The sequence below is a fragment of the Pungitius pungitius genome, chromosome 5 (assembly GCF_949316345.1).
Source record: "Pungitius pungitius chromosome 5, fPunPun2.1, whole genome shotgun sequence".
NCBI classification, from domain to species: domain Eukaryota; kingdom Metazoa; phylum Chordata; class Actinopteri; order Perciformes; family Gasterosteidae; genus Pungitius; species Pungitius pungitius.
In genome coordinates, this window is record NC_084904.1 from 16,644,042 (window position 1) to 16,658,490 (window position 14,449).

The 14,449-nt window shown below is 43.5% G+C and overlaps 1 protein-coding gene across 1 annotated transcript; it reads left to right on the top strand.

The window, feature by feature from the left end:
* Positions 1–781: 781 nt before the first annotated feature.
* zbtb34 (zinc finger and BTB domain containing 34) lies at positions 782–9,654 on the top strand. The gene is made up of 2 exons (XM_037483040.2): positions 782–1,128; positions 4,763–9,654. Exons 1-2 carry the CDS (start codon positions 1,111–1,113, stop codon positions 6,317–6,319), a joined length of 1,575 nt encoding a protein of 524 aa, XP_037338937.2. The 5' UTR covers positions 782–1,110; the 3' UTR covers positions 6,320–9,654.
* Positions 9,655–14,449: the final 4,795 nt, after the last annotated feature.

Sequence of the window (14,449 nt, forward strand, 5' to 3'; positions counted from 1 at the left end):
AACTTTTCTTTTAAACCTTTCTGTGTCCAATAGTTCCCTCATTTGGAAATACATAATCCAATAATAAGGAGTTGGTTAAAATATATAATTGAGACCAGAACCTGAAAACACGCACAAACAGGAAAAAAACAAAAAAACATAATTCGATCAAATAAACATGAAAGTTAATAAAGTATTGTATAAATCAATCGGAATGCTTTAATTATAATGATGATACACCTCAATCTTTTTTTTGGGATTAACATCATGAAAGCGGAAGGGTATGAGTAGTTGAGGTTTGATCATCAATTTGGTCTCTAGCGCCCCTTTGTGGTTTCTATGCAGAACACAATGACATTTTCGTTTGAGATAATCACATTTTATCATTCGCCCAAACTTTTATGAAACAGCACAAATAGCGGAAAGACTAGAAAATAGCGATCAATGCTTGACATGTGTGTATTCTTGACCATTGCCTCTGAGGTTGTCTCTATCTTTCAACCCCCCTTTTGTGTGGTGACGGTGGCGTTGGTGGTGGTGGGGGGACGACAGCTGCACAGGTGCACATCTGGAAAGCTAGAGATCAATGTCATGTCCCATTTTATTGAAGAAACTCGTGTGATGAAGTAGCATACACTATTTACAAAAAACAACAAATTCACTAAAAAACACAATTCAATTCAGAACACAATTTGGCTTTATTGGCATAAAAGTAAAAAACAAAAACGAATATACGTATATTTAGTGGAAGCAGATGATACGGACCCATGTATGCTACTGTGACATGGGTGTAGTCAGTAGATAAGAATATCAGTACATACATTAGCCATGTCATCTTCAGACAAATCATTTGGAAACAGACCGTAAGGCACATCACTTTTATCTTTACGCGCGTATATGTTCTCCAGCACGTCGTAAATTCAGAACATGATGTCTTAGCACATAACACTGACATGAGCAAGGGAGGGGCTGCCGCAAAACACACGGATAGAATGAATGCAAAGAGCCAAAAGAACACTTCCTGTTGATGCAAAAATTGCAGCAGCAACTGTCTGACACATCTGGACTGGAGAGGGGGGGAGGCCTGGCTGTAAGTGTACGCGAACTACTGAGGGGAATGGACACCGTTTAATGCTAATCTGCAAGACGGTGAGTTTGATGTACTTCAACTTTCGCTTGGATTTATGGCCATAAGGCGTCTGCAATGTAAGCGCGTTTTTGCACTGACAACGAAATAAATGGCGATATGATTTCCCGGGACCGTGCGCTAGCGACTGGAAGCTAAGCTAGCGTTAGCCGCTACTTAGCGCTGGCTGACATGGGGGTGGTTTGCTAACTAGCGTCAACGGTTAGCATAAGAGCGCTAGCTTAGTAACGTCAGCTTTTTCATGACAGCGGAGATAGTTTGCATCCGCGTTCGACGTTACTTAGCTAGTAGCCCGCACACTGTTGGCAAGCTTTTTCACTACCTGAAAAAGCAGGACCAAGCCGCAGAACGACCCTCAATGCGTTGAAGTGTGAAGTCTGTCTAAAAGTCGAGCTTTCATTTCGGAAATAATGACTCGATTGTACACTAACGTTAGCTAATGTGGCTAACCCTGTAGTTCGCTAAGCTAGTGCTTGTGTGCTGCTTAACAGTTCTGTGTTTCGGCCCCTGACGACCGATGTAGTTGCTCAACTGACGCCAATTCACTTACAAGTTACAGTAGAAATGACACATTTTAAAAACACCAATCAAAAGTATGCGGCTGTGACTGTCAAGCTAAAGTTAGCTAGCATACCCCCCCCCCTTCCTCCTGTACCACCTATAGCTAACTGACGGTAACCACTAAGGAAATGGTTGGCTTTGAAGTTTCAGAAACCACACATTTTCTCCCCGACGTGAGGTTACTGTGTGTAACTTACGTAACTAACTTGTTACGATGGGGTCAACAGTACACGCAGAGTTACCATGCACGAACGCCTTCATGAATATGTCAACGCAAGCACGTAGGAGAGACTTGCTGTAAATCGCACTGTACGTTAATGCGGGCACGTTAACATCCAGCGTGTCACCAACTCAAATGAAATTGTTTTCGCCGGGCGTTTGTTTGGCTGAAATATCCATTATGAGTATTGTGTAAACGCCGTCTGCCAACAATCTATGTGCCGGGTAAAGTTAGTTGTACGTGATGCTAGCGGTGTGTTCAGGGAAGGACGAAGTGCAGGGACCTGACATGTTAATCTCTGCGCCTGGGTTCAGCAAGGCCACCTGCACTCTGTCATTACGGCTCCTGTGACATTCATGTCGCTCTGAAATCTATCTACGTGCTGCATTAAAGACCAGTGCGTTTTATTCCTGTGAAACGAGCCTAAATACTTTAACTTTAAGGCATGTTGGAACAGAGTGGAGCCAAACCAATTGCTGCTTTTGCACGAGCAACCTTTATGACTTTGCACCCATCCAACCCAATCTTTTTCTTGTCCCTTTTTAGTTGGAGATCAGCAGTAAACGCGTATTGGTTTGAACCGCCAGCTGAAATGAGCGATCGTATAACACAAGGCGTATAATTACTAGGTGCATACGTTTATCTCTGCTGAAAACAGGACTTGTTCACAGTTCCCACAAGTTCCCACAGTTTTACAGTTTATGAAAAATCTTATCTGCAAAATGGAACTCCCAAAATTATGTTTGGGATCATATTAATAATTATCATATATCATTCTTAATTGTTTGTAAAGCGTTTGATGAAAGCAAATTATGTAATTTTCCTCTAAATGTTGCAATTGAATTTTTGGGTAACCTTTTAAAAAAAAAAGATGTTATGATATTGTGATATTTCTCTCTTAATTATTAATACACATTACTACATGTACTGTTTTATATATCTGAACAAATTCAAAGTTAAAATATTTTTTATTTAGATTTAGAATAACTGGAAATGATCTTGTTCCTGGTTTCCCCCCCCCCCCCCCCCCGCGGCCGGCCGGCCCAGCAATACGGCCAAGGAGGAGCACCTGGAGCTCCAACTGTCTGGAAGTCAAAGTTTAAGAGACATCAATGTTACATAAAGACGGTTTCCAGCTAGGCGGCAGGGTAATCTCAGCACGCCGTTAATAGAACAGGACAAACTGCTCTCTCGCCCAGCTCGTAATTCCAGTTCCTCCTGCGTGTTTCTTTTTTTCCCAGAGAAAACAGCAACGTGGCTTTGCGTCTACAGGGCTAACTATGGCTAACTAACTTATTTTTAGTTCTATTAATCTACTAATCTGTCAATTTTTTTGTTTTGTACAGTTTTTTGGGTTTCGTGATAGAAATCCGGTTGAAAAATGTGCACAATAGATTTGACACGACTTTGTCAATATACACCGTCATATCGCCCATCAGCCCTCGGGTGAACAGTCGAGGTCAGAATGATATTTTGGTTCAACAAGGAACCCTTTCAACTGGGTACTCTCTTTGGGATGCGTCACTTCACTGCTTTTGGCAGATGCAGATATTGGAAACAGAGATTAGATTTTCTTGAGGACTGTAGATGCTTTCTTTTTTTAAAGGAATCAATTTAAATCACCCCCCCCCCCTCTTAAACATCTTACACTACAGTGTAATTCTGTTAGTGTCAATGAGTGGGCTGAAATTCAAGATGGGTATTTTATTGTTTTGATGTTGAAATAACAGGATGCACCCGTAGGCTATGCATACAACATTTAGCTCTGCATAGTGGGCTCCCGCTACGGCTTAACAATTTCCACAACGCATTTTATTCTCGCCCAGCAATATTCTTCACATCACACCTCTTTGTGTCAGAATCTTGTCTATTCTTATCTTCTTCTCTTTTTGTCATCTGTTTGAAATTGCTCTCCCACCTTTGCCGGTTTAGCAGTTCTCTTCTGCCTCTGGTTTTCCCCACAAGCTGTTTTTTTTTTAAAGAACGTGAAATGCTGCTGATGTGGAAAAAAGCAAACAATGCTTGCTAGCGGACTTTGATTTTTCTTTTAATGTTTTTTTTCCTTCTTGTTTTTTTTGAGTGACGTGCCTTAGTTACAGGCTTACGGTGACGTCTTGAGTTTCGCTGACCCTAATTATCCCGTTGTACTTTTCTTTATACCTGCATACCCGAAGCCGTGTCAAAAAAAAGTTTATTACCACGCACGTAACTTGTACGGATGGTTTAAACATTTCCATGCATAAGACCCTCACCTTGTATGACAGGTGTCTTGGCGAGCTTTAGCAATTGGAGAAAGTGTTTATGCAAGAAAAGTGCTGATTGGGACTCGGCGTAGGAGATTGTGCTGAATTGCCAGGGAGGGAAAGGTGGAGGAGGTGCACAGGGTGAGAGGGGAGAGATGGGAGTAAGGCAGATGGTGTGGGGGGAGATGTGGGATAAGCTGTAAAACTGACACAATATATCAATCTGGCCCTTCAGTTATGACTCCTAACAGATATCTGAAATGGAGGGTGTGCCTATTAAGAATGATATTGCTAACATCCAGGATGTTCAACAAGGCAATACTTAAAATCTGAAATTGAAAGCCCCAATATACATCAATGGCAAAGTGCATTTGTGCATGTTGAAGCTGGGAAAAATGATGTGCACTCATTCCAATGCAGAAATTTGAGTTAAGGATTCAGTTTCTAAGCTATTCTATGAAATGGCTGGTATATAAATTGTCGTTTCAGTACCATATAAGATAACTCTGTCATTTTACACAACCTACTTCCTTATACAGTATAGTAGTTCTTGTTAACTGTGAAATAAAAAAAATGCTTAGTTTCAAACATAATGTTTTTTTTTCTCATCAGGCACCCAGCAAACTGGAGAAACAGATCCAAGAAATGGACGACGGCAGCTACATCGAGTTCGATGTGCCGGAGTTCAGTAACACTGTCCTGACCCAGCTCAACGAGCTGCGGCTGCAAGGGAAGTTGTGTGACATCATCGTTCACATCCAGGGTCAGCCATTTCGAGCCCACAAAGCCGTGCTGGCTGCGAGTTCGCCCTACTTCCGCGACCACTCGGCTCTCAGCACCATGAGTGGCCTTTCCATTTCGGTCATCAAAAGCCCGGAGGTTTTTGAGCAGCTCCTTTCGTTTTGCTACACAGGTCACATGTCCCTGCAGCTCAAGGACATTATCAGTTTCCTCACGGCTGCCAGCTTCCTGCAGATGCAGGCCATCATCGACAAGTGCACACGAATCTTGGAGAGCCTCCACTCCAAGATCAGCCTTCCAGTCGGAGCCTGCAGCCCGGAGAAAGACGACCTGCAGGCCAGCGGCAATGGGGTCAACGACAGCAGCCTCTTCGTAAACCCCACCCAGATCTCCCCCCCTTACTTCTCCCGGCAGACTCAGGCAGGGCACGAGGCGCGCTTTGAGCTGGCAGCAAAAGGCCGGGGCCGGCAGCAGCCGGAGGAAGGCCAGTCGGACCGCGGCAGCAGCGACAGCGTCTCGGAGCACGATGCTCCCATGGAGGCCGAGACGGAGCAAGTGGAACTGATCGGCAAAGACGGGCAAGTAACAGACGTGCACGTGAAGATAGAGAAGGTCGACAGGCCCACGTACTCGGACAGCTCCTCGGCCGGTGATGACGGCTACCACACGGAGCTGGTAGATGGCGAGCAGGTGCTGGCTGTCAGCGTGGGCTCGTACGGCCCCGTCATCCAGTCCACTGCCTATTCTTACTCAGGGCTCTCCTCCCCGGGCTTTCTGAACCTCAGCAACTCCAGTCCCTCGCGCTCCCTACTCGGCGGCTACAGAGGCGGACGGGCCAGGGCGAAGCGCCCCCTGGCCATCCCGGCCGCGGTGCTGGGTCACATCAAGCCGGCCTCGGATTACAGCGAACCGGCGGCGGGCGCCACGGGGCTGGAGAACGACGTGCGGGAGCGCAGCCTGCGGAGCCAGTGGTACCCCTACAACGAGAGACTCATTTGCATCTACTGCGGGAAGACGTTCAACCAGAAGGGCAGCCTGGATCGCCACATGCGCCTGCACATGGGAATCACCCCGTTTGTTTGTAAGTTCTGTGGCAAGAAGTACACGAGGAAGGACCAGCTGGAGTACCACATCCGTGGCCACACGGACAACAAGCCCTTCCACTGTCAGATCTGTGGCAAATGCTTCCCATTCCAGGGCACCCTCAACCAGCACCTGAGGAAGAAGCACATGGGAGCATCGGAAGGCAGCAACCACATAGACTCTCCGGAGACGACGGAGGGAGGCTCGGGGCAGAAGGAGCAGGAGGACGCGGCCGAGGGGACGGCCTCGGAGGCGCAATATGCAGAAGAGGCACCAGCTGCTGACGCGGAGGAGAGTCCGAAATGCAGTCCGGAGGAGGCCCAAGCATCAAGATGTGATTTTTAGATCCTGCTTTAGCTTATGGAAGCTTTACAAATGTTTATCTTAACTCCCCTTAAAGGACTTTTTTTTTTTTTTTAATCAGCTCCCTCTACTATAGACTTTTTTTGCGTCAAGGGGTTCCTGTCAATTTTGTGAAAGTTAGATGTTGAATGCAGAGATTTAATGGGTGCTTTATAGAAATTTGATTCTTTCAAGCAAAGGGAGTAACAACTTACTATTTTTGAGGAGGTCCCAATAATCAAGACCCCTTAATTGATTTATCTTTTTATCTTTCCATGTTTTTTAAAACACATTTACAGAGTTATATAGGCATGTTGCAATAATTGATAATGTGAAAGCTCTGGTAAGATGCTTGTCATATCACCTTTTTACCTGACCCGTTTTTGCACATGTGGCCACAGGAGGTCACTTACTCACAAGGAATGATTTTTCTGCCAGTGCAAAGCTTCGTGTGACATATCCGTTCAATACCTCATGATGCAACTACATACTCATAACAGACAGTATTTTAACTTCAATGAAACTCACCAGGTTCTACCTCATAGCCAAGAACCTACCAGGCACAGATGTGTTTTTTAGTTTATGTGTGCATTATCTTATTGCCAAACCCTGTAAAGAATATTCTCTCAACACAAAGCCTTGATTCTTGGGGGAAATATTCCTTGCTGATTGTATGGATTGTGGACAGAGTCCCTGAAACATGCCTCATGGTCAGCCAGGATTAAGAAGGTGCTATGTTTGGAGTGCAGACAATTTTGCTAGCTTTGTTTTGTTTGTTGTCTGCAAAAGCAGACAAAGGAGTGAGAGGATGGCCCCCGGCATATCGTCAAGATATCATTTCGCTGTCTCATAACGTTTGTTCCACACAACCCTCAAGAACTGTGTCTCTTTTCACTACGGGAGCTCTCTCTCTGTTGGCCAAAGGGTGGCTCTCGATACGGTCGCCCATGTGATGGGCGAAGGTCGTCCCACCGCGCAGTCATTTGTATTCCTCTCCACTCGGCTGGCAGACTTACAGTATACTTAAGTGTTGTACGTGTAAATTGTTCAGCTTTTAGGTTAACGCTCAGTTATAACTCATCGTAAACTCGGCACAATACGGACGGCTCCGCATCTGTTCGCATCAGTCAATGTGGTATACTAGTCTGACTAATATGCAAAGAGAAAGAACAAAAGGAATCTCAGCCATTTCAACATGGTTTTCATCCATTATTTGAAAGAGCTATCGGTTTGTGTCCTTTTTTTCTTTTCGTCCTACCTCTCCGTGATGGGACTATTAATCTGTGATCTCTGTTCTCTGTATTATTTGGAGGTCAAATGCCGACTTGGAACAAAACGTCCTCATTTGTCGACCCTGCTCCGTGATGCTCACATGGACGGGGTAAATGTTAGAGGTAGCCGGTGATCCAAAGTATTGATGCACTTTGCAGAGTTTAGTGGGGGGGGGAGGGGGGAAGCCATTGAGAAAACATGCTAATTTCAGTTTTAATACCGATGCAGTAGTGTCCGAGTAGGACTAGTTTAAATCAGAGATCTTTATTCTCAGTAAATGTGATGTGAACATTGATGAGACTCTGCAATCCCGTGAATACTATTGGCTTCAAGTCCTGCATGTTGGAACGCATTTTATCTATACTGTTTGAACCGTGGGGATCGGGGACGGGGGTGTTTTACTATATATAGAGACTTTGGTTTAATGCCATTGGGATTTAAAGGAATCTGCTTTCTCATTAAATACATATACGGCACTTAAAAGCCCTGAATAGTTATCTTGTCATGTTTAAGAAATTTAAAGCTGTGCTGGGTGGTGCTCTATGTGCTATCCTGCTTTCCTATCCGCCATCCAGCTGTTTAATAACCTTTTTTTGAAAGAGCACCTGCTATATGCTTTTATTTTGTCCCACGCTGAATCTGTGTCAATGAATTGGTTTTTACTATTTCACCGTTCCCGTTTAATTCTCCGATCAGGTGAACGTTGCGTTTATTTTTATTTTTATTTGCGTTGTTGTTTCTTTTCCTCCCGCTGAATGTGCGGCCGTTGTCGTCACTCGTTGGCAGTTCAGAAAGCAAAACCAAAATGTGGGGAGATGTTGCAGAAACCGGTATAGCTAGCTTTTCTTGGTCTTTGTATGCAAGGATGTATCCCACACACACACACACGTATTGGTCTTCACACCCACAGCCTGTCGACCCGTACACTGCTGTACAGTAGAATGTCTCCTCTGGGCTTTTTGGTTTTTATGTTTCTGTCGAACGCTGATGTGGCTGCTGATCCGACCTCATCCAAATCAGCAGCCGACCAATCAGAATCTGCCCACCGAGCAAAAGAAAGGCTTTTTCGTTTTGTTTTGTGATTAAATGGGTACAAACATTGTGCCAAGAGTTCACGCCAAAGAGCTAAGGGTGATTTGTAACCATACACTTTGACTGTATAAGCATAATTGAATGCTCATTTGGAAGATTTAGTTAATTTAATGTAGGACTAGTTCATTGCTATTCGTAAGGAATGTACGTTTCACAGCTTTATAACAATCACTCGTATAAATTTTGCCAATTTGCTAAGACGACATTAGGTGGTGAAGTCATAAATAACATGATATATTAAGCCATACAAAAGCTGATGCTATAAAAGGTGTGCAATAATAGTATTGTAATTGTTTAAAGCCAATGTAAACAAAAGAGAGAAAATAAAAAGTGGCATCTTGAATTTAGTGCCTTGCCACAAGCTTTACATTTTAGATGCTGGCACTTAGATCCCTGTGCCTCTTTCATTGTGTAATGGATTGAATAGAGAGATTATAATATAAAATCCCCACATCGGACACGAAGTCATTAGAAAGGACTTCATGTCATTCTTGTCCATGTGGTTGTTTTTTCAGCTCAAGTCCTGCCCCCTCGTTTTTGCGTTTTATCATTTAATCGTTTTTTTTCTTTTGTTCTTTTTATTGTCACAAAATGAATTTTGAGGCTTAACTGATTCTGTAGCAAATGATTACAACCAAATGAGGCGCTCCGTGTTTAGAGACTACACTGTATCCCTCCTCTCCGACCACTGAGGACAATCCTGACGATGTACGGTAGTTTCGGGCATTTCGGTGCAGAACGGAGACGCATGAGAGACTCCAATCTGCTTCCTCTCGGAGCGCTCGGACCACCTGTCAGGGGAACATGCCGCTTGCGTGTTTAGCAGAGAATAGACTAAACAGAGGAAGCTCACCCCCATATACTGTAGCCAAATTGCTCGTCGCTCCATCACAAAATTGTATGAAAATGCCAATGAATAATTCTGTAATTCTTGTATTTGTGTCATCGATTGTGCACTTAAGTTTATTTTTTATTTTTTATTATAGTAAATACCAATTCCATCCAGGAAGTCTAGTTTATCTCCGTAGTTCCCCTTAAAGGAGTTTGGCTACAAAGCCCTCAATCATTGTGTTAGGGACCTTTTCCCCTTAAATGGTGCTTTTAGAATATACTTTTTGACATGTGATCATGGATCGAGGGGAGATTCTTTAGATGCTTTTCATGAACTTTAGTTACTTATACACACTTACACAACTAACTGAACTTGACACACACTCGAATCGGCTTTGTGACCTCTTAGTTCCACTTCTGAGAGGAACAGGAGATGCATTATGGGCCACAAGTAATCAAAAGGAAGTGTTTACAGGGAAGGCTGTCAGACTACTTTTTGAAATTGCAGCTCGTCCTATTCTTTTTATAATAAACTCACTTCAGGTAGTTTACAAACACTGATACAGGCTTAAAAAAAAAGAAAATCTTAAGTCTTCCATAGCTTTTCTGTCAGTTTCTGTCCACTGTGTATTATAAGAAGAAGCAATAACCTTTTTAAAAGCGGTGCATGGGGATCATCAAGTCTAGTGGCCCGGTGGCCTGGTGGCCCGTCTCCGGGTCGAGTGATATAAGGGACCCTGGGCCGCTCAAACCGCTGTTTGGGGGGGCGGGGCTTTCTGCCGTCATGTCGAGGCTCAGCGACGTCCTTCAGGCTCCACGGGCAGCGACTCGGTGGTTGTTCAGGTCAAAGGGGCCACGTTTTCAGTTACTCCCTAAACTCTGCACTCTGCAGCGTCTCTGGCTCGCACGTGTTCTTGGTGACAAGGCGAAAAAAGAAAAAAAAAGAAGCTTAGAACTCAGGGTATATAGCGTTAAAAATGGTCTCGTTGGACATACATGCTCATGTCCGTAGTATAATTGTGCGCTTCTCTTCAGGTGGGGAAAGAATTCCTCAGTCACTGGTTCCCTAACTATCTGCCTCAAGGTCTCAACGAGCCCACATTTTCCCCCAGAGCGCCGGCGCCGGAGACCGCGAGCCGAGCCGTGACGGCGCAAAGGCCCCCTGCTCCCGTTTTGTCCACTCTACACACAACCTCACAACCCAACTGTGAACCTCAGAACTCTACTGTTTTGTACATCTATGAAGTAAATGAAGCTAGCTAGAGCTGATTTATTGTATCTATTGCCATTTATGAATTTATTTTATAGCATGAAATAAAATATATTTATTCAAATTATATATATTTTACTCATAATCATTCTGTGCTGCTTTTGTTTTTGTTTTTAAGCTTGTAAATTGCTTTTTTACTATCAAAAAAATGTCAATAGAATAATGCGTTTGTAAAATAAAGACGCTCATTTGGCTCCGATTTGTCTTTTGTGATTCCCATATTGTATTTAATTGATTATGCATTTACATGTGCATGCACACTCGATTGAGACACATCAAAGCAAAAGAGAGAGAGTCCAATTCCTTCATTCTGCCATAAGTAGTATTGTTTAAGTGCAGAACAGCGAGCCTTCCAAAATATGTGATGTATTTGCACGCGGGGGCCTCCAGAGGGAGCCAGAGGTTAGCAAATGCAACCTCACGTCACTCTTCATCAGCACCAGGAGCTCTGCAGTTAAACGGGAGCGAGGACATTTGACAAAAGAAATGTCGTTAGATTTTACTGTTGTTTGCTACAAAAGCAAATAGCCTTAAATTAAAAATCACTAGTTTGAACAGTTTTGTTATCACTGGTTTCTGAAAGGATCCTTTCCATGTGCTCTTGAGACTTTTGACATTTATCTTTTGAAAAAGTCACAGAAGTGGTAGACACAGCAAAAAAAAAAACACTTAACCCTTTAATTATGAAAATGAATATATCACCAAACACTCTGCTCTTCAGCTGCGTCTACCGTCAGACTTTCTGCACCATCACAAGTGTGTAAAAGCCCCCCCACAGTGTTACAGCTGTCTGGAGGTAGGAAGACCACCATTTTCTTGAAATAGTTTCCACCTGTTCTCCATTGCATGACGCAGTTTGTCACTGAGTTTAATAAATAAATATTCCAGTGTGTGAGACCTTTGTATTTTGTCAAATATATCGCCACTTGCCGATCAGTAAACAACAGCTGTTTAATCCTGAATGACCCTTTGAGGATAAAAAGACCCCCAGAATACAATACCTGGAAACTTGTATTTAACTTTTCCACAACCATTCTTTAACTGCACGCTATGGTAATGCCGTATTGTTCAGTTCAGGACTGGGTCATTGTCGAAGCTCTTCCTTAAACACAAGTTTTTTGCAACATGAAGTTTCCATGTGATCATTGGAGTCCTCCATCTGCCGCCACGCAGACAGCAGAAGGTTGAAAATGCAGAAAGCTTTTAAAAGGTTACGGGCGGATATCTTTGTACAAGACTGTAACACTGGAAGAGTCACAGTGTTACCTTACTGAGGAAAATTCCTCTTGTACATCCTTAAGAGATTTCCTGCAAGTTCCCTGCAGAGTCCTCACAGTTGCTTCGGAAGAACATGAAACAATGGTCATGGCATGTGGCCGCAAAGTTTTAAGCAAATCTGCACATATCCAAGGTTGCAAATGAGTTCAAATGCTGAGCTTTTGGAAAAAGGGAAGAAAAAAAAAAAAAGCCCTGCATTCAATAGTTCCACTATGTAAGTAATAAACAATGAAGTGACTCTGAAAGAGAAGCCCGACCACATTATTATGCGTTTCTATTTTTAAGCATCCCTTAATAACTCCCATATGGCTCACAATGGTCAGTAACAGGGAGTCGTTTGTATAAATGACAAAAGGAGTTAGCTACTTTTTAATTTTGCACCATTCTGTTGAATTTCACTAATTAGTCTTCCATGTTGTTTAGAGTTGTGTTTTCCCAAACATAGGGCTGTGCTCAAGGAGGCGTTTTGGCACCTTGGTGGCATGTCGAGAGGGGACAGAGAGGGAGAAGACGTCCAGGCACGGGAACGATTGCATAGCTGTGGTTCGTCAGCGTGTCTTTGGTCTGAGGTCGGGTTTGCGACCCAAAGACGTCGGAGGAGGGAATGGAGAGGAGGAAAGAAGGTGACAGAGATCGATTAGGATTCCTCCTGCGGACGGTTCATGGTTACCTTCAGAATTAGGCGGGTTTGGAACTCGGTTTTTCTTTCCTTACAGCAGGAAGCACTACCGTTTAATTTGGTGGATTTTAAAAAGACGAATTGGCCTGGAGTGCATGGAGAGATTTGTAGGATGGACCCTGGTTCACAGCCACTGGAAAATATACAAAAGACAACAGTGCAAAAGCCACTTCCACACGGCTATGTAACAGATCCTGAACACACATGCTGATCTTGATTGAGTTGGACTATCATTTTTTTTTATTAACAATACGTTATAAGCAATTTTGCATGTGCAGTCTCTTCGGGGGATGCCTGCATGTGGTTCTAGCCAAAGCATGACATGTGTGTGGTTAAAGTCCCCTGCGAGTCATTAGTGGAGAGCTTTCTACTGCAGGACCACGTTTACTCAAAAGGTGGAGTGAAAAAAAAAAAAAAACGATTCGTGGGAGCACAGGAAAATAAAAATGGGTCCATTAAAAGTACAAGGACGTGAATTTTTACAGATGTGAGACAACGGTGCGGGCCGGTTTTTGAAGGGTCAGGTTCGAAGGCCCGGGAAATGCGGTTGTTTTTTGTGCTGAGCGAGCACCGCGTCAGCTCATGGTTTTCCATGTTGGTGGAGGGGTGGGGGCTGCACAGGCCACCCTCACTGAGGGTTTTCCATCGCGGTGAGTCCTCAGACGTACCCGGCATCCAAGGAGTCTGTCGTCTCTGTTTATGGAGACGAGGGAACACAGTCACCGCGGGAAGGTCAATGGAGAAAGCAGTCTGGAGCTGGGTTCAAAGATCGGAATTGCTGTAAAATAAAAATAAAAGTTTGGACCGATCTGGGAAGACAGAAGGTCCATATACGGGGCATTTATTTGTCCCATCTATCTTTAGTAGAATATGCAACGATGAATGTCTCCCTTTGTGCCGTCGGAAGCCACTTTGTCACGGCTAAGAATGCTTTTTAGCTTTGGACTCATGAGCCAGTTCCAGCAGTCGGTGTTTGTAGATTTCAGCGTTTTAGCTGCCGTCACATAAGCATCCATCTTCGCTTTGGCAGCAAAATGACGCTAACATGGTAAGTTAGTTTTTATGCAGAGCAGGGAGGATTAAATACAGATCGGTCACGTCTTGCTCTGTTAATCATTGGTCTCTTTGGACATTCTCAGATTCACTCTGACGTGTTCAGCCACTCGAACTTTGGCTAAATTGATTTCAAATACGCTCTAAACTGTCGATAAACTCGCTCCCCGGAGGGTCACAAAATATGACATTAATGGAGTTCGATTCATTGCAGCGCAAAGTCACTTTAGCCTCGTTTTCCAGCTGTATTTGGAAATCCCATTGACACATAATAAAACATAGGTGGTTTCTGCTGTCAGTGGAGGCGACTGCTGGATGCATTAGTTTCACGAGCCAGTCACATTTAATCTGTCATTTCCTGATGTCCTGACTACACGCTGACACTGGGCCCGATGGTCTTTGAGACACATGAAGACGTTTTTCATGAGAGCATCTTTATCTGTTACTCTAGTGTACAAACATCATTTCTGTTTGTTTCATTTTTTTGAAGTGATAAACAAAAGGAACAAATGTGTTGCCCATTAGGAAATAATTAAAACAAAATTAGTTAAAAACTGTGGTTGAGTGATGCAGTGGATCAGTATCACTCAACAGGTTTAAATTGTATGCTTTTTATATGAAAATAACGGCAATATTTGGAGTTAATATTCACATTGGT